At 36.4% G+C, this 27,497-nt stretch overlaps 1 protein-coding gene across 1 annotated transcript; it reads right to left on the bottom strand.

Moving 5' to 3' along the window:
• Positions 1-11,358: 11,358 nt before the first annotated feature.
• ddhd2 (DDHD domain containing 2) lies at positions 11,359-27,497 on the bottom strand. The gene is made up of 17 exons (XM_083568629.1): positions 27,221-27,497; positions 24,050-24,200; positions 22,491-22,678; positions 21,932-22,021; positions 20,959-21,073; positions 20,567-20,656; positions 19,675-19,816; positions 19,341-19,549; positions 18,607-18,674; positions 18,298-18,450; positions 17,180-17,266; positions 16,645-16,785; positions 16,362-16,517; positions 15,669-15,774; positions 15,167-15,313; positions 14,023-14,167; positions 11,359-13,876 (listed from the first exon to the last, which is right to left on the bottom strand). Exons 2-17 carry the CDS (start codon positions 24,180-24,182, stop codon positions 13,801-13,803), a joined length of 2,046 nt encoding a protein of 681 aa, XP_083424755.1. The 5' UTR covers positions 24,183-24,200; positions 27,221-27,497; the 3' UTR covers positions 11,359-13,800.

The raw sequence follows: 27,497 nt of genomic DNA, 5'->3' as shown, positions 1-27,497 counted from the left end.
ACACACTAAACTATGCTATTCTATATCATGGTCTGTTTGAATAGTGGATTTTAATTGGCTAGAAGGTGTGACTTCAAACCATTAATTGCCAAAAAAATTCCAGTCAGTTTATATATAAATAGCTGTATTTACGGTAGTTCTGTGTATATCGGTAGTTACTATAGTAACATATGGTTATGATTGCATAAATGGCACAAGGGATTAACACCAACAGCAAACACTGCATTCAAAATGTGCATCTCTTACATGTATTATTACCCCCAACCCATTATACGCTTTTTTATTTTTTTATCATACTATACATTTTATATTTACAAAATTTGGCATCTCAAATTAGAAATCCAACATTTTATCCACAGAGCTACCACTACCTCACTGTTCTGCTGTATACAATACTTTATTGCTCTTCTTTTTTTTTTTTTTATTGATTAAAATGCATTCCCTACTCTATTATCCTGCCTAAAAAAGGAAAACTGTTTTCAAATAAGTAAAAAAAAAGAAGAAGAAATATTCATGGTTTGTCTGAGAGCTCAGCTCAACACATAAAAGCACACAGTTTATCTGTGTCCATCTGTATTATGTATAGTCTTGTTGCTTCAGTGACTTCAGATAAGACTTCTCTGGATTAACCTGTCTGATGAGACTTTCTGGGTGTGGATCATAAACTTTGATTATTGTTAATATACCAACACAATTTTCTTTTAACATTCATCTAAGGAATTGGGATGTTTCGCAAAGGGGTTAGGGTTAGGGTTTTTTTGCCTCGATCTAAACGCAGTACCACTTTTCATGTATTTCACAAAAGCCCTTTTAGAATTAAAATCTAAGAGCACAAGAGCAAGAATATTATAATCTTCTAATAACAGGACATGCCTAGGCATCAAACAATAACAAGAAAAGACAACAAAAGGAACAAGACTTGAAATATGCCAAACATTAGCAATCATAACACTCACACTGAATAATTCACTGTTGAATTCTGGCATAATTCACCTATTATGAAATGCTCTATCATCCTAAACTTGTTTTTCCAGAAATAATTGGATTGGTTCCCTAAAAGGCACTCATTTTTCTAACTACTCAGCTCACTCAAAGTTGAGTTTTATATGATAGTGGTAGGGAAGTGGTATCTCAGTGGCTAAGATGTTGGACTTCTGATAAGAAGGTTGTGATTTAAAATCCCACCTCAGTTAAGCTGCCAGTGCTGAGGTCTTGAGCAAGGCCCTTAACCCACGACTGCTCAGTTGTATGAATGAAATAATTGTAAGTCACCTTGGATGAGGTTGTCTGCCATATGCATAATCATGAATGTAAATAAGTTCATCCAGGAAAAAGAGATGTCAGCAACAAAGTAAATCTTTGTCTCTTTGAAGCAGAGAGAAGCCATAAGCCTTATATTCAGTGACCCTAGTGATTTAGCATAAAAAACAAGAATTGGCCAACAACTGATCCCTGAGGGACTCCTGTAGGGAGATTGTGTGACTGTGGCCAAGCATCGGCTGATGGGAGATGAGTCAGGTTAAAGGTGTGATGCTAGTCCTGTGTGAGATCATTCCGGTGTTTACTTAGATGTGTTTTGTTTGTTGGTCAAAGAAAGATGGAATACACTATAGGCTCTGCTTGTGGAAGACAGAATAGGCAAGAAAAATAAAGTAGCATGCCTGCTGGGTCCTTCTACTTTCCATGTCCATGTCTTTATCTAAATCACATGAAATAAACCTAGTTCTGAGATGAATTCAGAGTTTAGTCCTCCATGTCAGTTTGTTCGAATAATTGATTTAATAACAGAACCATAACCTGTCATTCTGAATATGGTTTTAAAGGCAAATCTTAGTCCTAGACAGCCGAAAGTGAGAACAATTAACAGATTGTCCTCTCAACTTTCAAGATGGCTAAGCAAAAATTTCATAAATGAAAGTTAGCCAGCTACCAAACTAGCAATGCCACTGCAGATTTTAGGAGACGGGTCTTTGTGTAAACAGAGGTTCAGCCAATAAGTAAACAAATCACTTCAATGTTGTTTTTTTGCAGTTGACCCTGTAACAACAAGATCCTGTTACACTTTTATAATAAGGCGTAAGGTTTATTTTACACAATCATTCCCTTCCCACTGTCATGACTTTGATTATCATAGAGATTATTACTAAATATTTTTAATGATGTAGTGTATTATTTTTAAATATCAGAACCCAAAGACCCTAAACTTCATTCAGCACAGTATTGAAGGAACATATTCTGCAATGTGACACTGCATTAAAGAAAGACAAGAATGCTGAATAAGAGCTATCTGTATCATAAGAGACAAAAAAAGACATTGGAGAGAGAATGAAAAAGAAAGTGAGAGAAAGAGAGAGAGAAAGACAGAGAGAACTTCTCACATGGTTGTCACATTTTAACCTGCAGCACATGCAATTTGTGTACACTATGTTTTGTCTGATACACTGTACAGTATTCAGAACTGTATTCGCTCCCTCTATTTCTCTCTCTCTCTCTCTCTCTCTCTCTCTCTCTCAGTACTTATATCCTTACACCCTGCACTATGCTCACCATTTTTTTTTTTCATTAAAAATCTATTATAAAAAGTTTAAGATTGATGGTATTTATAGTCTGTGTTCTAATAAATCAGTATTAGAATATATTTATTGATGGAGACTTCAAAGCAGTTTGTAAGTCACTTTGGATAAGGGCGTCTGCCTAAATGCCATAAATGTTTGTGTGTGTGTGTGTGTGTGTGTGTGTGTGTGTGTGTGTGTGTGTGTGTGTGTGTGTGTGTGTGTGTGTAGGCTGACCTCTAGTGCTGAAAGAGTGGATAGTGTATTAAAGCTCTTATACACTAGCCAATACACATTTTTACAGAAATATTCATTTTGACGGAATTCTAAAGCCTCCCTAATTCTGGGATCATAAGAAGTGTTCAGAAAGCAGCTGTGGATAGAAAGAGTGGTTTGAATGGAAGTGTATCATATCAGTAGTCTTTCAGAGTTTGTAACTGTTCACCAGAGGCTTATATTTATTCAATTCAATTTATATAGGAATGATCACTAATCAACTTTTGAAATGATAAATCCTATACATTTAAAATTCACAGATTTTTCTCTACAAGTTTATTCCAACTATTTATTATAGGTTACAGAAATGTTCTGGGAATTTTTGGTTCCTGAAGAAATTGGATTCCCAGGATTTGAATTAGATTCACCTGGTTTTCCACATGCAACATTGAAATTAATTGAACCTCTCAGAAACGTTTCATAGACCTATTTTGATGTATGTATGTATTTATGTAAGTTTGTATGTACAAGGGGTGTTTATTTACACTTATCCCTGCATTAACTAATGTCTGGAAAGATTCAACATAGAAAGATTTGTCAGTATGCCTGAACCATCCTAGAACAGCCTGCTTTTCTTTCTTTGCTGATAATCCAGAATCAGGCGTTCTATGCACTGAATGTTCACAGGAATGACTGCTGTAGTTTGGGAATCACCACGACTGGGATCGTCACTGACTGCTGCCTTTGAAACTTTTACACTATTTAAATATCTTACTACGGCTAAGCATCTCATCACTGTACTGTGCTTAAAGTCTTCTGTGGATATCTGTGAGTTTTACGCCTTCGCTCACAACAAACTTCACTGTTCCATGCACATACTAACACTGTTGTCTGCCATTTTGATAAACGCTCTATGGACTGGCCCACAACATGTGCACCACCTATTAGTGATGGAACACACTAGCTACTTACTACTGTGTGTTTTGCCGCCATGCTAGCATCCATTTTTATACCTCTACAATTAAAAGTCCAGGTTTGACTTCAACATCCCTTGTATATGTATTTATTTTATTAATAATATATTCCAAAACTAGCACCCAGGCAAACAAGCTAAATTATTAATGCACTGTTTTAAGCAATTTACCAAAAAATGCTATAAAATGCAACATGAAATATGTTTATAACTTTGATGTAAATTTCGAAAATCTCCGAGTTAGATTTCTCTTTTTGTTCTTGCATCAAAAACCACAGGGCAGGACTCGAAGTGCACCATATAAAATAATAATAATAATAATAATAAAAATAGAAAATGGAAGGAACACAGTCTCAGAAGTAAAGAGCTTTCAGGAATTCCAAACTTAGCCACCCAGAGAATCACTAATGGCTGTAAAGTGTCCCTGTAGTGTCACATCTACAGAGTAGTATACTAAAATAATTTGATTAAAATAGATATACTAAGGCATTTTAAATGAACTGCACTTTCTTAAATTAGCACCATGATAAGTACACATTTAAAAAAACTCCATAGCCATAGGCCACCTTTAAGTATTTTTATACAAGAGGAAGTCTCGATGTAGGAGGTAGAAGAGACTCAGTGTCTCTCTGCCGTAATAAAAATAAAATTGGGTGTAAGAAAGGCCAAAACCACAAACTCACCACGTCCAACATTGTCAGATTTCAAAGTCCAGCTGTTCAGCTACAAGTTCAGAACTGACTCACGTAGAAAGTTGTTGATAAATGCTGCAAACTAAAGCAAACGCACCAGAGGTTTTTCATTTAGGCCTGAAACTGGACCAACAGTAAATTCTGGTTCTCATCAGGGTGGAGTCACAGCTGTGTTCACTGAGGTCACTACGGTTACTCCAAAGCGGTATGTGGTCCAGATGACAGTGGGAAATGGAGGCTGTCACTTAATGCTAACTGAACTGACTGAAAGTATCCCTGTGCTGTTTCAAGCAACGTCAAATCTATATTCACGCTACCTTGCATGTCCTAATATACAAAACTAATTTAGAAACACAAATAGAGATTATGGACAAATGTGAGTGGACACCTGACTACATAATAACTAGATTTTAAAGTGTGCTGTTAGAGATTGTGGTCATTTAAGGGCATGATTAAAGTCAGGTACTGATGTAGTGTGTAGAGGCCTGGGGTGCAGTCAGCATTCCAATTTATTCCAAAGTTGTTCAATACAGTTGAAATCAGAGATCTATAGTAGGCCACTAAAAATCTTCCACTCCAACCCATGTAAACCATATCTTCATGGCACTGGCTTTGTGCACAAGGGCATTTCCATGCGTGGGTCTCCTATTTCAAGTGAAGGAAAAATGTACTATTAATGCTGGCAAAGACATCCTATAGAATTGTGTGCCTCCAACCTTGTGTAAACAGTTTGGAGAAGAATCACATGTGGATGGAAAAGTCAGCTGTCCTAATAATTTTGTGCAAATTCAACTAATCCAACAGAGCACTAACAAAGAATAAGCAGACATAGAGTAACTTTGGTGTTAGATATCATTGTTTTGACTGGACAACCTGTAGCCTACAACAAATCCGAACAAGCAGTTACAACAGTTTTGTTCACCAATTGCACAAAAAAGAACAACACAACAGACACAGTGATTTCCAATGTATCATCGGCCAGAACACAGAGCTTCTATGAAGGAAAGTGCACAAATATTGTCCATATAATAAATGCTGTATATGTAAACAAAATATAGTGTAATGCCTGATAGTGATAGCCAGTTTGTGATTTCAGATACGTTTTCAAATGCAAATGTCTAATTAACAAGGTTAATGAGAGCAAGAACTAAGGAGAATGACCAGACCGGATAGTCAAGTCAAGAAGTCAAGAAGCTTTTCAACCATATATAGCTGACGCAGTACACAGTGAAATGAAACAACGTTCCTCCAGAACCCTGATGCTACATACAACAATAATCACAGAAACAGAAAACACAGGGCTAAGGACTAGTAAGTGTCTCGCCACATAAAATGCATGTGTGCAACCTGGTGCAAACAGTGCAAAAACAACACAAGAATACACAAGGATAAACACAAGGATAAAGATGATAGGTAGGAAAAATAAATACTCACTATGTACAACCATGTTGAGCAGAAAAGCATCTCAACATGAATACACCATGTGTCAAAACTTCAAGTAAATAAAAAAATACACATCAGGTTTGAATTCTGTTAGAGAGAAACAGGAATCCAAACCTCATAACATGTGATTAAATAGTGTTCCTATTAAAGTGGCCAAGTGAGTGTATATGTTAGAAACAAAATCATAACATATCCTATCCTAAATGCAGTGCACTTACATCATACCCCAGTTCAATAGAACTTTCGATACTGACACATTGAGTATATCTGAATGTGATTTGAAACATGTGGACTGATGATGTACACTGAATTAAGAACAGCCAGATCCCTTGTGCACTCCTACTTATAGAGCAGTTTATAGTAAAAGGGACCTGAATAGAGAGTAGGGAGCCGGTACAAACCTTCTGAACACAATGTCCTAGCAATGGGCAAGTCCTAGCAAACAACAGGGGGAAAAAAAAGAAATGATGCAATGCACATGCAAGATTTTACACTCAGATTTCTAAGGAATTTGTTGGAACTTGGATGAGCGTTCAATAGCTTCTGTGTTTGAGGGTGTTAAGGGAGGAAGCCGTGTCAAAAAGAACGTTCAGAGTGACAACGTACAGCGAAGGCCTTTGAGAAAGCTTAAAGATCAAAAATGGCTCTTAAACTCAGGGGAATTTTGAACAAATACACATGCACAAGAACAGTGTGTGTGTGTGTGTGTGTGTGTGTGTGTGTGTGTGTGTGTGTGTGTGTGTGTGTGTGTGTGTTTGTGTGTGTGTGTGTGTGTGTTGTTTTAATGGGCTTTTTGTTAAGTCAAATCAGCAGTTATGACAAATATTAGGAAATAAATCTGTATCTTTAACACAAATAAAACATAGACAATGACAGGATGCTAGCTAACATTTGAGGCTAATGGTGTTGCTAGCTAGCACACACCCAATAAGACTTTTACTCTTACAAGGTAGAAGGTAGACTTACAGTGAAAACAACACCCAGTGATATGGAATATGAATGTTTTCCTCAGATGTGTTGATAAAATTATAAAGACGCTACAGGATTTGAAAATGACACCCAGCAGAGGCTGCTAACCTGCAATTAGTGGTAGTGGCATTTTAGTGGTTAAGACGCTGAGTTACTGATCTGAAGGTCATCGCCAAGCTGCCACTTGAGCAAGGCCCTAAACCTTTGTGCTTTGAAGCGCTGTATTACAGCTGACCCTGGGTTCTGACCCCAGATTCCAAACCAGCTGGGATATGCCAAGACAATAATAATAAATAATTAACAAATAAAGGCTATTGTATAATAATTAATGCTGAAATATTAAGTCCTGGACCAGGAGTGAACCAGTAAAGTGAAATCTTGTTGTGATTTCATAAACACATTCACACCGCTTAGCACGAAAGAGGAAACTCGTGGTGATGTTTACCTCACCTAGACTTTCTTGAACTCTGAACAGCATGTGGAATAATTATTACAAGAATGTTTCTCACTCCCTCAGGGGAGGATTTAAGAAATTAGCGCAATAAAGCTTGTACGCTCGCAGATGTTTACCTCAGCATAATTAGTATAATCTCTCAATTAGGGAGAAAACACAAGACAAGTGTTTTTCTGAATTTAATTTTTGTCCTCTGCTACATTTAAAAGTACATGAAAATATGTGTCAAGACTTCTCAGTCAATGAAATCCCCAAAACAAGGCAGGACAAAAGGCCTGATAAGGCTATATGATGTGTAACTTGTTGAAAAAATATGTCACAGGTGTGTTTATCATTTAAACAAATCTTCTATGTTGAAATTATGTGTTATCTGTAAGTATGTGAAAATTCCATACGTTATTACACATTCCTCATTTTAGGGTACAGTTTAAAGTTTTAAAATCAAAATCCATGCACATTATTAACTAAGTTACCACACTGCATAAAACACACCACACAATAGAAACCCTTGTGGAATTTGTAATGGTTATTTTTATAAGCTATAATTGGAATTTGTATTGGATTTTAATGGTCCCTGTGGATCTCTACTGGCAATTTGTTATCATTTAGTGGTCGCATTTTATGTCTAATATTATTAAGAAGCAACCGAACACCTTTGTGAAGTTGTAGCTCTCATGTTGGTATCTAGTGGACATCATTAGGGACCATTGGGATGTCATTAAACATCCAGATTTTAATACATTTCTACAATGGTTTGATAATAATGATTCGATGATGTACACAACACACAATATGAACTGAAAACTTTGGTATTGGTGTTATTGGTTAACAAATGATGTTTTGTAATTGCACAATTAGTTATAACTATAACATTTTCTGTGATTGTTTCTATTGTTCTTACTTTCTTTTTTTTTTATCAGAAGGGTAGGCACAAGATGGGTAAATTAAATACACAAGACTCTTTAATTTTTCTATACTACATCTAGTCTGTCACCAAGACAAATGACATTTGTGTGAGTACACCTGGAGGTCAAAACCATCCTGATTCCAATTTATTTTTCATTCACATTCACCCACCATTGAACATAAAAATTCAATCTTCAACTCCTACACACGTACCCAAAATAAAGCATTTTTTGTGTGAGTCGTCCCACGATAAAAGTATTGTAACAATGCTTGTTGAATATTGTTGTGTATGGTATGACCGAATATTGGCACATCAGCCTCTGTACTGGGGTTTTCCTCTCGGCTAAAAAAGAACATGATGTAAACTCCGTGTCTGGGTTACTGTGAGTTTATACAAACTGAACCGTTCCCACACAGATCTCTCTCAGACAAGGACGTGCACATTCATTTTTTCCTCAAAAGGCAAAAGCATTTCATAAATTACAGTGGCTACGTCTCGAGCTTTCTGACAAGAAGAACAGAAGCCATGTCAAACACAGCATACAAACCAGGAAATGAATCAGAGCAGGGAAGAACTGAACTACAATAACCTAGTTTTAATTTAGTAAAGCTAGTTCAATACTAGTTCAGCTCATACAGTACTTTTGTTTCTTGTCACTGCTGCAGGTATTTTATAAGAAATTACAGACTGCCTCATCCCAGAGTCCAACCCTAGCTCTATGTCAGAATGAGCTCATCCAAAAAATGGCTTTAATATCATAGAGGTCGTTATGTGTGTAGAAAATCAGCTAAATAACATTTAATCATTGTAAGTATATGAGCTCCAACAGGACATCAAGGACCATCTCTGACTAAAGGTGTATGCGACCATGATTACCATTTAAACAACCGTATCACCCGACAGTCTGGATGATAACGCTTATAAGAATACTAAGCAAAGGTGTAAGTGATCATGATGACCATTTACAGACCTCTGGCTAGACAACAGTATCCAGCTATTTGGGCCATTACTCCATTCTTACATCACAACATTCTTATACAAAGTACTAACACTTAAGACCATTAGCATGCCATTAAACATCCCAATTTTTTACCGAATTTTAAAATGGTTTAATGGGTAACAGATGATGGTTTGTAATGTACTGGTAGGTTTTAGTCAGCAGGATAGATTTACACCAGGTAAATAAAATAAAGTTGTTAGAATGATAAAAATGTCCCCTGGTGGTCTAGTGGTTAAGATGCAGCGCTCCCACCGCTGCGACCCGGGTTCGATTCCCGGTCAGGGAACCATCCCCAGCCTCTCTCAGTGCCGGTCCCAAGCCCGGATAAATTGGGGAGGGTTGCGTTAGGAAGGGCATCCAGCGTAAAACATGTGCCAAATCAAACGTGCGGAGGATCCGCTGTGGCGACCCCTAACGGGAGAAGCCGAAAGAAACTATATAGAATGATAAAAATTGAAAAATAAGTAGTACATGGGACATTAAAAGGGCATGGGATACGCTGTATCGTGCATTTGGTGTTTACAACTGACATCAAGTTAAACCAGCAGCTAATATCAACTTAGTTCATTGATATTTATTTAAAAAATCACAAAAATCACTTTTTTTAATAATTTTTTTTCTGCAGAAGCTCAGATCATGCTGATTTTAAGTTTATTTTTTATTATCTAATCTGAAAAAACTCTTTTGTAATATTTTTGGACATGATTATATTCAGAGTATCTAATAAAACTTGACATATGAGCATAATTGCTTATCCTATCATTTTACAAAACCTTTTCGAATCACAGGATTAGAAAAAGAAGCATTATCATATCCCCCCCCCCCCCCCCCCCCCCCCCCCCAGATGAACAGGGTTACTCTGTAACGCAGGTGAGCTTTAATCCGTAGAAACATTCACGGACAACAGAAACCGAGTTAATACGTTTTTCAGTCTTATTATATCGGAAATCGTGATATTGGTATCGCGGTTTTCAAGTACCGTTTCAATCATTAAGTCTATTTAAACTGCATTAAGTGGACAAACCAAGAATATAAAGACTGATTAAAAACGATTCCTTTTTTACTAGTTAAATGTCTGAAAGTGTGATTAGATAACAGAGGATGTTCAATGGGAACATCTGGAATAGTTTTATTCACTCACCTCTGATCGGTCACAGCTGTGTTTGTGGATTTATCCCAAAATATAAATAATGTAAAAGACTTTATTCCAGCTGTTTAAATGTCCGGTTTGGGATGGAGTGAGTGAGTGAGAAACTTTTAGGGAGTTCAGGAGGAGGGCAGATGGAGAAAAGGAAAAGGAGGGCTTTAAACCTACACGCTGTAACTGCGCCATCACTCTATATCAAATGAATGAATGAATGAACGAATATCTGATCTCAAAAATCTGATCCGCGCTCCGAAATGTTATCTGATTACCTTCTACGTTTTAATTGCTTGTAAAAAAGTATGTATATATTTTTCCGAAAATGACAGAAATATTATAAATTGCAATTCGTTTGTGAATTTCTAGGCACTGCGCTAGACGTTTCAACCAATCAGATCTCACCGCCTCATCCGGGTATAAAAAAATAAAAATAAAAAAAAGAAATCTGACGTTAAATTCATCTTCAATTAACTAAAAAACTTCATCTATTTTGATTATCCTTTTGTACAAACAGATCTACAGCACACACAGAGCACATGTTAAGCATCCTGTTCTTCTAGAAAGTGCTGCATTGTGCCACTACCTTTTAGTTTGTATTACTGAACAAAAAATTCATTTTTAAGAAAAAAGCAATACAAAGTTTGTAAAGATTTGCATATAATGGATTTAAATTGGTTTGGTTCATACAACTCTCTCAAAACTACTACAGCTACGTACACAATACTAGTGCAATATCATTTTGAGCATTTTTATTTGTACTGTAGTAGGAACATTAGAATGTATTTGTTCAATGAAATACCATTGTGGTTTTGGGTGGTACTGAAAAAAGACAACTCAAAGGCTGAGACTAGTATTGAGTCAAAAAAATTGTTTATGACTAGTTCAAGAGCACTCATTTGACTCAATATTAGCCTCAAGACAGTGTCGAGTTTCACTAGAAAACACAATTCTATAGGTGTGTATCATGTGTAACACAGGTGTGTCAGATTTGGAGACATCGAGACAATGTAGGTGTAAAAAATATTTATTTGAATATGATGACATTAAAATATTTAATAAAACAAAACATTAATATGTAAACATCCTTTATTTGATCAAGTTAAAGAGTTAAAACAGTGGTTTAAATGTAATAATTTATAATTAAATAATGAAATTCTTCACCTTCTTTCTCTAAAACATATATTTTATATAAACTGAGGTGTTAATGAGCTGATGAAGTGAATCATATGTGTTATTTTACAGAAGACCCTTTATGTAACTGAATATGTTTAGACCATAGTGCAATATTTTCTATTTGAGAAGGGGTGGGATATATTAGATATATCAAGTCAACAGTCAGTTCTCAAAGTTGATCTGTTAGAAGCAGGGGAAATGGGCAAGTGTAGGAATCTGAGTGACAGATTGTGATTCCTATATTACTGGGTCAAAGATTTGTGGGATGTTCCCAGTAAGCAGTGATCAGTACCAAATGTGGTCCAAAGAAGGACAACCAGTGAAATAGTGACAGGGTCAAGGAAATGCAAGGCTTATTGATGTGTGTAAGGAACAAAGGCTGGCCTCATTTGGTCTGATTTCACAGAAGAGCTGCTTTAGCAAAAAGGTCCATGCTGGATCTGAAGGAAATTTGCCAGAACACACAGAACATCACAGCTTCCAGTCAGAGGGCTCTCGTAGACACCTTTTTACATTAGACCAGTGTAGATTAAAATTTACTTGCAATAATTTTTATCCAGAGCATTAGCAATTATCTCAGTTATACACAGAGTAGTTAAGGGGTTAAGGATTTAGCCCAACAGTGGTGAAACTGGTTAACTAGAACCTTAAATACTGAGTTACCACATCCCAGATGCTACCAAAAATATTTGAACAAAAATGCTGAAACTGGCAACAGAAAATGTCTATAATTCAAACACTACAAATATTTGTAATGGTAATGATAATTAAAACGTTACTTTAATTTAATCCAGAATACAATCGCTCGCTCTGGTGCCCTGGGTAGTGCACGATATGAAACAATTTATATAATATTATATATGCAATGTATATGCAATTTACTTTTGGTTTAACACATCTCACACACCTCATCAGATAATTAACCCTTCCTTAACTCATACACCTGGTTCCACTCAAACAACAAAATAAGGCCATAATGAAGCTGTAACTTTTTTTTTACACTGAAACAGTCAGTGCACAGTCCCAAAAGAACCAACGTGCGCTAATTTACAATTTAATAATTATAAACTAGTGTACTATTGTAACATGTAGCAGGTGTGTCAGCATGCTTTGGGTCATAGCCACAGCCTCCAAACTTGAAACTGCAATACAGATAAGGTATAAACTGTCTGTGAAACAGGTGGTACACAAGAAAATGAAAAATAAATATTGTTATAACTGTTAACTACATTGTTTGAAATGGAGCCACAGGCAAAATACACTGAATTTGTTGTTTTGTTGGTGAGATTCTGAAATGCCTCAAGACTAGCCACACCAGGTACAATCATTTACATATAGATACCATGACCCTAACATTTAGCATTTAGTTATTTTGTAATACAAAAAAAATTGGGAAAATAATCTTTTAATGTAGAAATATTTAGCACACATTTCACAAGAATTAGTTCTTAGCCAGCTAGCTAAAAATACTCTTTGCCAGCTAGTCAATGTAAAGGTCCTGTCAGGTGACATTAATCACATAATTATCTTTTGTCTTTCTGTGTTAGCCAGGTCATTTCAACTTTCACAGAAAAATGTTTTGCCTAACAACTTGAAAACAAGGAAGGACCAGTTCCAATGAAGGCATATCAAATCCACTTCCTCTCCATTATACTAGTTTTCACATATCACTCCTCTCCCTCTCTACCCTGGACAACATTTTGGGGATGTGAAACTATTATTTATTATTATATATGCTAATAAAACTGAAAAAAATGACTGGCCTTGCTGTGAACGTGGCACAAATCTGAGGCAACCAACATGTAATTAAACTTGGCCTTTAAATGTAAATGCAGTCCTGTATGTTTCTAAATCACTAAATAATTTGTGCGTTTACTCTCACCTGGTACAGGTAGTATGGTACATGGTACCTGGTACATACATGTAGTATGGAAACCATAAAGCACCGGGTCCTTGAGGACTGAAAGTTGTGTATTGCTAGTTTAAAGGTGCAGTTTGTCATTTTTAATGCAGGGCTAATTGAGATTAAAGCACATAAACTTGAGTAATGGCATGGGGGTGGATCCAATTCTGGGCCAGAAAGAAATATGAAACATCTATCTACTGAAGAAACTAGCTTGTGCATAGCCATATAACAAATCACAGGCATTTTTTAAATGTAGTTACTATTATTATAATGGGTCTGTGTAATTACAAACTGCACCTTTAATCGATGACATGTAAACCTGACCATGGAGAACGAGTTTTGCTTAGCTTAGGCAGCCCGGTTCTGGTTCTCTACTGCTGAGGAGATTTACAATTATCATTCCCATAAATCTCATTAAGAACCAGCAAAGCTGTGTCCTCGGACTCCCTGCAACAGAAAAAAGTCATTAATGCAACTCATTTTTAATAGTATTTACAGAAAACAAGTGTTTCAATGTATATCTGAACCCTGATGTACAAATGTGATGGATGTTGTGTGTTGTATGTGCCTGTGTGTGTCTCTGATTCTCTCACCAGTAGCACAGGTGACTCTGAATGGCAAACAGATACTCATTAAAGCTTTCGATCGGTTTCTCTTGAAGGACATAATCGATGCGCCGGCCACCGTTCAGCTTCCCCACCTGGATCATTTTTTTCTCATCCTGTTCCAGTGGTGAGGCTGAAAAATAGAAACATTTCTTATTAAAGCAGCAGTATGTAATAATTAATTTGAACAGCATGATTACGTTCAGTGCTGGTTTGTTGTCTCTTTGCTGTAGTGTGCACTAAAGAAGCCAACTAGACCTCACTTAGTTATTTCACACCATGTGGACAAAAGTTTGTGGACACCTGACCATTAGATTTGTATGTGCTTTTTTCCCGATTGGCTGTTATAATAGACTCCACTCATTTCAAAATGTTCCACTAGATTTTAAAGTGTGCTTGAGGAGATTTGTGGACATCACTCGTCTAGCCACAAGGTTGTTAGTAAAGTCAGGTTCTGATATAGGTGAGGGTACTGCAGTCAGTGCTCCAATTCACCCCAAAGGTGTTCAATAGGGTTAAGGTCAGAGCTTTCACTCTTCTTCTTCTTTTTCTTCTTTCGGCTGCTCCCATTAGGGGTCGCCACAGTGGATCATCCGTCTCCATACCACCCTGTCCTCTACATCTGCCTCTTTCACACCAACTACCTGCATGTCTTCCCTCACCACATTCATGAATCTCCTCCCTGGCCTTCCTCTTTTCCTCCTACCTGGTGGCTCCATCCTCAGCATTCTTCTACCAATATAATTCATGTCCCTCCTCTGCACATTTACACTCTAACCCATGTAAAGCATATCTCATGGAGCTGGCTGTGTTCACAGGGGCATCATCATGCTGGAACAGGATTTAGCACCAGGGTTCTGGAGGAACATCGTTTTACTGTGTACTGTGTACCACTGTGTAGAAATGACAATAAAAGCCTCCAAAATATCTGGCACAAGAACCACATCTGGCTGGAAAAGTCAGGTGTCCCGATACTTTTGATCATATAGTGTATTTTAAATGTAATAATAGTAATAATATATAGTGTATTTTTTTTCATACTAACCCAATGCAAATCCATGACATCCAACACACACACACACACACACACACACACACACACACACACACAGTGTGGAATCTGATGACTCACTTTCCATTTCCTCTGCGGTGTTCACTGCTGTAGGCATGTCATTTCCCTCAGCCAGTGCCGGAACAGGAAATTGGGAGAAAGTTTGCCACACTGTCCTCAAAGACCCCAGCAGGTCTGAGCCGACACGCGTCAGACCTTCCCTCAGCTCTGTACAGAACACAACACATTCTCATTTACACTGTAATCCACAATGTAAATCAAACTCACACTGTACTCAGTCTCTTACTTTATACTCACATTTACACTGTACTCAAATTCACACTTAAACTCATGTTTAAAAGACATTTTTCTATGAAAGTAACTATTAGTAAGAAGGTAAACATTTTAAAAGAAAGAAAACAAGAAAGGGGAGCATGTGAATGAAGTAACCAGAAATTAAGTGGTCTCACATTTCACAGAATTCACAGAAGGTCAGCACAGTTAATGAGTTCAATGGCTGAGCCTCAGTTTGGGCAAACCACCTCCCTGATCATAGTATTTGCCCTGCCAGGTAAGTATTTACCCAGGTGCATCCTCTTCCTGCCCTTGTGATGCTGCATCAGCATGGGTGCTACCTCTACGTCGGGAGGCAAAATCATGGGCTCGATCCTGTATGCTACCGGGTCCAACTGCAAAAAATCATGAGCACATTTTAGCACCTGATTCAGCTAAACAGTGTTCATTAAATAAACAAATTCTAAAATTAAATAAATCCATTAGCCAAACGTTTGCTTGGGGATTACCAGGATTATTAAACAAGTAAAAAAACGCCAATATTATTCAAAATATTACATGCTATTTACATTTTTGGCAGACTCCCTCATCCAGAGCCACTTACATTTATCCCATTCATACAACTGAGCAGCTATGTGGTTAAGGGCCTTGCTCAGGGGCCCAGAACTGGCAGCTTTGTGTCGCTGGAATTTGAACTCACAAAGTCCAATGCCTTAACCACTAACCACTTTTTTATATTATATTTTATATATATATATATATATATATATATATATATATATATATATATATATATATATATATATATATATATATTTTTTTTTATGAATATTATTATTAGTATTTTTAGTGATACAATAAAATTCCTGAATGAACTAGACAAGTCATTGCTTGGTTTTCTTTACACTGTAGTACTTTAAAGTTTTATTAATGAAAAACAACAACAATCTGATGCGAGTAAGTGGTTTTAGTCAAGACGCACAGGATGGAAGACATTGTAGAAGCTGCTGCAGGTGGGGAAGCTGTAGTTTGGATCAATCCTCTTAAGGCCACGGACAGTCAGAAACATGCCAATAGGAGAGCCGAAGGCAAAGAAGGCCTGGGGATGGAAGCTGAGCTGAGGGTAATTAATAGAAACCTGCATGGAGACATCAATGATATAGCATTTTCATTCACTGGTGTACTTTTTCTGAGAATATTATCATTTTCTCTCTGGATTAACCCTTTTCTTTGCTTTACTACCATAACCAATATAATATTAGCACCTGGCCAATCCCCACATCGAAGTGCTGATAGTCAACGGCGCTGGTTTTCGGCCGACTCTCTTGAATGAGACTTTGAATTTCAGAAGAATCTTTCTCTTCTGTACGAGAGGAATGTTTTCCGGTGTGGGCCACAGATCTGTGCTGGATCAGTGAGAGGAAAGTCAGGGTCAGGACAAAAAACACACCTCGCCTCACCTCAAGACAATGGTCCAGTATCAGTGCTAACTTCCAGACAAACACTCTGCAGCGCCACACAGTCTGGCAGGAAGTCGGATATAATTCTTACCAGAACACAACAAATTATTCGGGATGAAATGTGTTATATGAAAAGCAGGCTATGACTTATAGTCTATCATTTACAATATATAGCAGAGATATATATTTATATTTAAAAATATATTTATATATTTTTTAAATATATATATTTTTCTTTATGCTAAAATAATGTGCTACATTTACTTATCTTTCAAAATTTTGTTTGAAATTCACACTTCTATTTTACTTTTATTAATAAAGAACATGCAGCAGTCAATACCTTCCATTTATTCACACAGTTCACAATCTTTTTGCAAGGTCCGAGAGGGATTCCCAGATCTCTCAGGTCTCTCTCAGAGCACAGCATCTGAAAGAATAAGTAATTATTAGGCAGATCCTGTGTTTAGGTATATTAAACCAACTGCTGTTATCACACTGCTTGATCATATTGTATTTAGATAGTAACACGTACAATATATTGCCAAAAGTTTGCGGACACCTCGTCATAAGTATAGTATTTTCTTTTTGTACATCACATCCAACATTTAGTCTTAATTTGCTTTTATAATTCCCTCCACTCTTCTGGGAGGAGGTTATTCTAGTTTTTAAAGTGTGCTTGTAAAGATTTGTTCTCATTTAGACACAAGGGTGTTAGTAAAGTCAGGTACTGATGTATGTGAGGTGAGGAGGCCTGGGGTGCAGTCAGTGTTCACATTTATCACAAAGGTGTTCATTAGGGTTGAGGTCAGAGATCTATGGCAGGATCCAACCCATGCAAAGTATATCTTCATGGAGTTTGCTTTGTACACAGGGGCATAGTCATGCTGGAACAGGTTTGGGTCTCCTAGTTCAAGTGAATGGAAAATCTTTATGTTACCACATCCAAAGACATAATATATAAATGTGTGCTTTCAACTTTGCAATAATAGTTTGGGAAAGAACCACATAGAACCACATATGGCTGGGAAAGTCAGGTGTCCCTATACTTTTATCCATATAGTGTACTGCATACACTATTTTAATTGTAATTTATTTTAATAGTTAAAATTGCTTTTATTATTATGCTAATCTATGTGTTCTCTTTTCTCTCTTTTAAATTTTCTTACATAGATTATCGACAATATATATATAAAAAAAAAATGTGTTAAACCATGACCTTTGCAAAAACTTATTAATTAACTGAATCTAGAAAAATTACTCATGGTCCAGAATGCCTGTTTGGATATGGGTGCACCTTCTGAGACTGATGCTTTATTAACAAGAGTGAAGAGCAGGAATTATTCAAAAGTTGTACCTAAAAAAAATTGATGGTGGCATCTATAAACCAGGAATAAATCAGGAATAATTCACATGGCCTAAGCAAAGTGTGTGGACAGCATTTGAGTTAAAAACACACACCAGAGACTCCATGTCCATATGTTCCCTCTGTAGGATTTTGAGATGTTCCTTCAGGCCGATGCTCGTTAGCACCTCTTCTAGGCTCTCACAGGAATTGCAGTCTGAGACTGACAAAGAGCACAGGGCTTCATACTGCTCCTCATACTTTCCATCCTGGATTGCAAACGAAAATTCAGACAAAGTGGTCACTTTTTTAAACATTTATTGTGTTAATGACTGGTACACAATATAATTTATTATTCCATGCCATGTAGTAAAATGTAAGAAGGGTGAAACAACATAATTATTAAAAGTGAGCTTTGTAACAACCTGTGCTGCATTGTTGCTCTCTGCTGCTGTCTTCTGATTAGTCAGCAGGTCAAATAGGATTAATGAACCTAATGGGAAAAATCATTTTATAAGTTAAAACAATAAAGTGCATATTAAAGCTAAATGCTGGAAACAGTTTACAGTTATCAAGTTACTATATAATTTAAATTTACAGAGCCAAGTTGTGTAAAGTTTTTTTATAAACTTGCTTTAATTAGGTTATGTGTAAAATAGCTTTCTTTACATACCTAGGCATAGTTAAAAAAATGTTTTTGGTAGCTGTGAAAAGTAGCTATGTAAGGTTGCCTAACACATCCAGGCTGTGTAAAGGGCATGCATAAAGTTGCTTACAGTCTTAAGCTATGTAAAATATTTGCATTTTTAGTCTCAAACTGTTTAAAGTATTCTGTAAAATGCCTTTACTGTCACAGGCTGTGTAAAGTTGCTTTACAGTCTCAGGCTAAAGTATTTGCTGATGTACAGTCTCAGGTTGTGTAAAGTATTTGTGTAAAGTTGCTTTTTAGTTTCAAGTTGTGTAAAGTATTTGTGTAAATTGCTTTGCAGTCTCAGGCTGTGTAAAGTATTTGTGTATAGTTGTTTTACAGTCTCAGGCTGTGTAAAATCTTTTTTACGTAAAGTAGCTTTACAGTCTCAGGTTGTGTAAAGTATTTTACATTAAGTAGCTTTACAGTCTCAGGTTGTGTAAAGTATTTGTGTAAAGTTGTTATACAGACCCAGACTGTGTCCTGCCACTGACACGGCTCCAGTGAATTGTGGGTTTCTTTGGAGAAAGATGTAGTATAGGTGGTTAATCTCTGAGGCTACTGTGTCCAAAATGGTCTGACAGTAGGTGGCACTGTTGTAGAAGAACAGGTCCAACACTGTGTCGTTAGCGAACTGGCGCAGGCCCCTGATGCTGGGCAAAGTGATTCGCTCCATATCTCTGCAAACGAGTGTTTTATTCAGTCAAATTAAGATAAAAATGTGCTTTTTTTAATTTATTAGCATTTAATTAATTACTGTTTCCTGTTTGATAACTAATACATTCATCAATATAAACTATTGAACCTGTCAACCCCTGTGCTTTCTCCATGCAGAACTCTGTGCCAGTTAACAGGCAGAAACTCCACTCGACCCACAGCCTTGTTTTCATCACTGGTGCTGAAATGACTTTTGATGAGGGTATGAGCAGCGCTGCGGAACTCGTTGACTGAAAAGCGAAAGAAAGTAATGCGCTCAGTAAACTACCGTATGTCTTTTGCTAATAGAACATTCCACATACCACTTTTATTGTGGTACATAGACCACTATTTAATATACTACATTTTTCCGTTCTTGCATTTCAACACTTTTTACAGTATGATTTCAGGAATTTATGACATTTATTTGAGACTGCACTATACATTAACATATCACCATACTGTTCACTTACATTGTTTCCCCACGATGCCTTTTACTGTTACTGACTCTTACTGTTACTGCCTCTTACTGTTACTGCCTCTTACTGTTGCACAAATTACAACATTCTACCTCATGTTACCTTTTCGCACTGTTATAGTCACTAATATTCTACAGAATAATATACTTCTGTTTAACATTACATTTCACATTTGTAATATATATATATACATACATATATATATATACATACATATATATATACATACACACACACACACACACACACACACACACACACACACACACACACACACACACACACACACACACATTTGCTATCTGCACTTCTGGTTAGATGCTAACTGCATTTGTTTGGCCCTGTACTTGATCTCTAGACAATCACAATAAAGTAAATTTAATCTAATCTAATCTAATCTAATCTAATCTAATCTAATCTATCTTCAGTTGTCTCAATAAACAGACTGACTGAACAGGAAGAGGAATACAGTCCATCATCGTGTGGTGAGTGTGAAGTGTTTGTATCCATGTGTAATCTCACCACACTGCACGATTCCTCTTAAACGTAGATCACATGCTGGCCCAATACCATGAACCATGAACACCAAGTGATCCACAGTGTCTGGTTCTCCTGCACAACACACACATACACAAAAGAAGGGTTTTGTAGTTAAATGCATTTCAGAAAAAAAATAATAATAATTTTTAAATAGTCTGTGCAATCGTGAGACAGACTAACCCAGACTAATTTTTATTCATTCATTTTTATTTTATTTTTTACAAGCAATGATGCATCGAAATATTGTATGCAAATAGTGTAACCCCAAAAGGCTGAGTGTGTACCAAGGCATTTATTATTTGATAGAGAAAAACATTTTGGGTAAAAGACGAGTCACAGATGGATGTATATAGTTATCAAAAGTTTACACATACCCTGTGGGATTTCCACTGGAATATTCTCCACTCCTCTCTTTAGTGTCCTGTGTTGTGTTCGTTCGCTTGGAGACGGTGGACAGTCAAATGAAAAGGATTGGTGCTGAGTCATCAGCTGGTGGAATACACACAGACAGCAGATTAATTAGGGTTTCTGGTTAAATGCTGTCCTGAGTGGAATTAAAGAAGTCCTAAGAGGCCATGCATGATAATTCAGTTTTTTTTTTCTTTCTTTTTTTTCTCATTATCACATCTAAATTTTCTTGTGATCTCAACATAATAAACATGGTTTCCTCATAAACAGTACTTAATATTTCTGTGTATTTAGCATAAGAGCATGTTTCAGAGCAAGGATCACCAGCATGGTGCCCGCGGGCACCAGGTCGCCCGCAAGGACCACACGAGTCGCCCTCAAGCCTTTTCTGAAAATAGCTCACCATAGCGCCACTTACCAGTGAGCTGCATCTAATTTATTTTTATTTTTTTTGCTATTCTTTTTTAAATCACATTTGCATTGGTGTGAATTTGAAAATGACAATATTAAAATATAGATGACTAAATATAGATAAATATAATTAATTATTGATAATAACATATAATTAAAAGTAAATTGAGCAAATTTGTTATTTCAAAAGTGAGTATCAAACTGGTAGTCCTTCATATTAATTGGTACCCAAGAAGTAGCTTTCAGTTTGAAAAAGGTTGGTGACCCCTGTTCTAGAGGCTGGCATCATGGATAATAAGCATAACCATTTGTGGCAGTGGGCACGTGATCACGAGAAAATAACTTTTGTTATGTCCAGATCATAAGAAAATTAAGTCGAAATCACGAGAAAACAGGAAAGAAAGTCCTTTTAGGACTACAATGGTGGAATTGAAACGCTGAAAAACATAATGTCTACAAAATGTAATGTGTAATTCACACTTTTCCCTGTAGGAGGCAGTATGTTACTGCAACAGATTTAAAAAATACCTTAGGATTGTGAAGAATTACTGTTTCCCCTGTAGGCAGATACAAGTTTCTTTTCCATTCATTGAGGGACATCGAGATCATGTAGGAGTCCTGTTGAAACATGATTATTATACATTTAATATACAAGATGTGTGTCATCTAGGTACAGACTGTATAGCATGGTGGAGGTATCACCTTGGTGCAAAATTTATCCTAAATGTTGTGCAAACCTGATCAGAAGGTACAGAAAATGTTTGGCGCAACAATGTACTGTTTTTAATGAAACCAGTTGACACACTTTTATTTGACACTCTTTATTAATGTCTTTAAATAAAATGTAGTCATTAAGTTAAAGGGAATGGGTTTGATCATAAAGATCAGACCATCTTTTCTGAGATTTAATGCAGAAATACAGGTTGCTTCAAAGGGTTATGGGAATTTCCTGAATTAAGAAAGACACTTTTCCCATCTAAAGTCTTGGAGACTGTAGAAGTCTGCTGTTTTATGTTCATATGTTAAATTGAGTGTAATATTGTATAATCGAGTCCCATACACAACTCGATTAAAAAAACAAGCTGACCTCCAGCAGCTCGCTCATCTCCTCGGTGTAGGGTGTGTAGAACACCTCCTTGTTGCCTTTGTGAAACCAGGAGCATCTTCGCACTTCAGATGGGGCTTGATCCCAATAAATGGCATGACGGCGTCGCTCCTTCAACCTGACATCATAGCGCCTGCCCTCCGTGGCCACCACCACCTCATCGTCAGCACCTACACATGCACACACATACACACAAGTCAACAGGTTGGTGTGTGTTAGCTGTAGTTAGTTGTAGTGGTGTTTAATAGAATTACTTAATACTTTTTATTAGGGTGTGTTATAATGTGTTAGGGTATATTAGTGTATATCTACAGTTTACAGTGTGTGTGTGTGTGTGTGTGTGTGTGTGTGTGTGTGTGTGTGTGTGTGTGTGTATGTTTGTTGGTGAGGGTCAGAGTGTACTGCTGTGTGTTGACATATTAGTGTGTGTTACCATGCAGTGTTTGTGCCGTGAGTGTAGTAGAGTGTGTATTATTGTGAATGAGCATGTGTACTAGAGTGCATTGGTATGTGTTATTGTGTAATGGTGTATATTAGAGTGTGTTAGTGTTTAATGGTGTATAGTAGATTGTGTTATTGTGTCATAGTGTATATTAGAGTGTATTGGTGTTTAGTGGTGTATATTAGAATGTGGTATTGTGTAATGGTGTATATTAGAATGTGGTATTGTGTAGTGGTGTATATTAGAATGTGGTATTGTGTAATGGTGTATATTAGAATGTGGTATTGTGTAGTGGTGTATATTAGAATGTGGTATTGTGTAATGGTGTATATTAGAATGTGGTGTTGTGTAATGGTGTATATTAGAGTGTGTTATTGTGTAATGGTGTATATTAGAGTGTGTTAGTGTTTAATGGTGTATAGTAGATTGTGTTATTGTGTCATAGTGTATATTAGAGTGTATTGGTGTTTAGTGGTGTATATTAGAATGTGGTATTGTGTAATGGTGTATATTAGAATGTGGTGTTGTGTAATGGTGTATATTAGAGTGTGTTATTGTGTAATGGTGTATATTAGAGTGTGTTAGTGTTTAAGGGTGTATAGTAGATTGTGTTATTGTGTCATAGTGTATATTAGAGTGTATTGGTGTTTAGTGGTGTATATTAGAATGTGGTATTGTGTAGTGGTGTATATTAGAATGTGGTATTGTGTAATAGTGTATATTAGAGTGTGGTATTGTGTAATAGTGTATATTAGAGTGTGTTATTGTGTAATGGTGTATATTAGAGTGTGTTAGTGTTTAAGGGTGTATGGTAGATTGTGTTATTGTGTCATAGTGTATATTAGAGTGTATTGGTGTTTAGTGGTGTATATTAGAATGTGGTATTGTGTAGTGGTGTATATTAGAATGTGGTATTGTGTAATAGTGTATATTAGAGTGTGGTATTGTGTAATAGTGTATATTAGAATGTGGTATTGTGTAATGGTGTATATTAATGTGTGTATTAATGCGTTCATCTGTACATTATAAATACATTATAAAATCCTATCAAATGAACACACATTGCAACACACCAGACACTATAAATCTGCATGCAGACCGTGTGTGTGAGCCTCTTCCAGCTTCTGCGAATCTTCGCTACTGAATGGTTTCCAAGAGTCTTTGCCGTCCGCCATCTGCTTGTAGAACCAGTGACACCGCACCGGTGTGTACGGCTCATCGTGTGTGTCCATCCTTTGTCCTGTTTGTCCCTGACACCAAATTAGCACACATTATACACACATTATTCTTCATCCTCACTACTGTGCATTCTGCTTTATCTGGTCTGGGTTTCATTAACTAATTCATTCTTATTTTAAATATGAATCCTTCAATTAGTGTTAGAGCACGGAGTTTATAACTAGTCTCTTTGTTTCATATCAACAAAGACATGAGGACAAGAAGGACTACCGTCCCATCTCTCAGGCCTAGAATGTAGGAGGAAGATAGATTTAGCTAAACCAGAAAGCCTTTTTAAGAGAAGGTCATGCAAGAGGCTGATAGGGTGGCCAATCCAACCACATTCCAGTTAGGGGCCCATTAGGAGGCTCCTCGAGTCATGCTCATGCCAAGGTTTTACAAGGGGGCCCCTCAAGGCAAGCTCAGGACTGAGCACAACAAGGTGCCCTCACCAGTCTTGTTTCAGTTAAGTAAAGCTTATGCCAGTGGTCCATGTGGGGGCTTCTCAAGTCAAGCTAATGCAAGAAGGTGGGTGAGTAGAAAGGTTGTCTCAGACAGATAAGAAGACAGACAGAAATATAGATCATCAATGACCGTTCTGACCCCAAAGATAACAAGTTTCCAATTACAGCAAACTCCAAGTTGCTTCATTCCTCTTAAACAACAACAATCTGCTCATGCTGACCTTGTTTTATTGTATCAGGGGATAGCATAGTTTTTATTTGTTTTTTGCTACATTTGACACAATCACTATAGCTACTAAGTATTTTTTGCCCACTGGAATTTTACTCCTCATTGTACTGTTGTATTACTGCATTGTGAAATACTCTAAAGTATTTGTTCAAATTAAAATGTCCATAATATCTTCTACAAAATGATTTTTTTTTTTGTCATTTCAATTATTTATTTCTCAATTAAACATTTTAGTCTGGTTTTCATTTTCTCTTCCTTCTCTTTCCTCTTCTTTATTCTCCTTTTTTAAGCTTTTTCCCTTTTCTGCATCGATTTGTTCCTCTTTTTTTCCATTTTTATGTGAAATTTGATAAAAAAAAAAAATTTCCTCATGTCTCTCTAACCCCCCCCCCCTCCCCCTTTTCCTTTTCTATAATATTTTATTCGAAAGGCAGTAATGGTCTAAAAGCACACAACCTTACAGAGATAACAAGTCCTCTTTGTCCTCCATTTGTCCTTTTCTTATATAATCAAACAAACTTACAAACTAAACCTGGAATTCATTCTAATATTAGAGGGAAAGGCAGGCAATCAATTAAACCATAAAACGCAAACTAATTTGAAATCAGCTTCTGTAGTGATGTTGAATATCTCTGAAAATGTTTATAGATACAGTATAGTACAGAGTTGCCCTTTTTCCTATGAAGGCCCAAAAATCTGACTTGATTGAGGGCTCAATTTAGACCAAATTGTATCATATTACAATGAAAGTTACCATAATTCTCCTGATTTATGATTTATAATCATTAGAAATAAATACAGTGAAAACACAATTCTGTAATCTACACAACTAATGTTTTAATTTTAATGTTTAATGAGACTTACATTGTACATTGAAAAAATTTGTATTACTATAGTTTCATTCCAAACACGGCTCCTGTATTCAAGCTATAAAACTATACAGCTGTTTGTTGTTATATCAGTGACCTCTAATAAGATACAAAACGCTGCTCCTTATTCTTTTAACTGAAAAAAAATATTTAAGTGTATTAGTGTGTAATGGTGTATATTAGTGTTTTTGTGTAATGGTGTATATAAGAGTTTAATAGTGTTTAATGGTGTTGAGTAGATTGTCTATTGTGTAATAATTTATATTAGAGTGTATTAGTGTTTAATGGTGTGTATTAGAGTATGTTTTTGTTTAATGGAGTATATTAGAGTGTAGTGGTGTTTACTAGTGTATATTAGAGTGTGTTATTGTGTAATGGTGTATATCAGAGTGTACTAGTGTGCAATGGTTTGTATTAGAGTGTATTATTGTGTTATGGTGTACATTAGAGTGTGTTATTGTAAAGTAGTTGTATTACTGTGTATTATTGTGTAATGTTTATATTAAAGTGTGTTATTGTTTAATTACATATTAGTGTGTTATTGTGTAGTGGTGTATATTAGAGTGTGTTATTGTTTAATGGTGTATATTAATGTGTGTGCGCATAAGAAATGGTCAGTTTGCGTCTCGGTTTATGCTTGTTCACCAGACTAAAAGTTTGCACACAGAGGTAGATACTGACCAAGTTTTTGCAGATGAAAAAATGTCCCGTTAAATGCATATTTACAGATAAAAATTGGTGTCAATAACACACCCCCTTCTAATATATGCCTTAGCTATCGAAATCAGGTCACCATCATTGGCCTACAAGCCCTAGTTTGGATATTTCTTGTTTGGAGGTTTAAACTTTACTATATACTTAAATACTGTGGTGTAAAATCCCCTTTAAATAATTTCCTACTTTACATCATCACTGCCTTTATCTGATCCACATCAGTGGCAACACATCACATGTTTATTCTGACTCAGGGCACTGATCATGGCATAATAAAGAGATGAGTCAGTTATCAGTCGAGGGTCAAACTCTACTTAAGACTTATATGAAGGCAGGTTATGAGGTCTATGAAAACATTTTCTGATCATGTACAGTATGATCATTTCTGGTTTGCTGTTATTTACATGTAAATTAAAACCACTACCCAAGCTGGAGGCATCTAGAAAGGGGTGTGCCTGGTGGTATTATTATCTTTGATAAGTTGTTTACTTGTAGTTAGATCCCTGACTACAAGATCAGACTTTAACCCAAAGCTCTTTCACAACTACTGGGATATTTAATTCAGAAAGCTTCAGCTGTAGATTAAAGTACATGTATAGGACATGTTTAAATGGTTCCTAGAATACGAAATAATTGCAAATAATCATAAATGTCATAATATAAAAATAGAAATATTGTCAAGAAAACACGATCTGATCTGATTTCAGTGTTAATTCTGTATATAACACAAACCGCATGACATCAACATGAAGATTATAATAAACACCAGATCCTACCGGGGCCGGCGCGCTCCTACGGGTGCACCGCAAGGACAAAAAGAATAGAAGTAAAAAAGGCGAACACTCCTGGTGTTGTGTTCAAATTCAGCTGTCGGATTTAATCAGATTCGGTTCGCGGATTTCTTTCTGGGCTGGAAACACGCCATATAAATGCAGTTTTGTTTTTTAAATACCAAAAAATGAGAAGAGGTCACGACTGAATGCGCTATTTGTAGTCCGTTGCCTGGAGGTCTGGACGAATCAGATGCTGAGGACTCATCCGGGTACTGCGACT

Source organism: Silurus aristotelis, assembly GCF_946808225.1.
Source record: "Silurus aristotelis genome assembly, chromosome: 18".
Lineage (NCBI taxonomy): Eukaryota > Metazoa > Chordata > Actinopteri > Siluriformes > Siluridae > Silurus > Silurus aristotelis.
This window is presented reverse-complemented; position numbering and strand designations above follow the sequence as displayed.

Coding starts and splice junctions, on each gene's coding strand:
- ddhd2 (XM_083568629.1), bottom strand. CDS start 24,182: ATGGACACACACGATGAGCCGTACACACCGGTGCGGTGTCACTGGTTC. Junction 20,657..20,958: donor TCCAGTGGAAATCCCACAGG/GTATGTGTAAAC, acceptor TGTGTTGTGCAG/GAGAACCAGACACTGTGGAT. Junction 14,168..15,166: donor CACCGCAGAGGAAATGGAAA/GTGAGTCATCAG, acceptor TCTATTTTTCAG/CCTCACCACTGGAACAGGAT.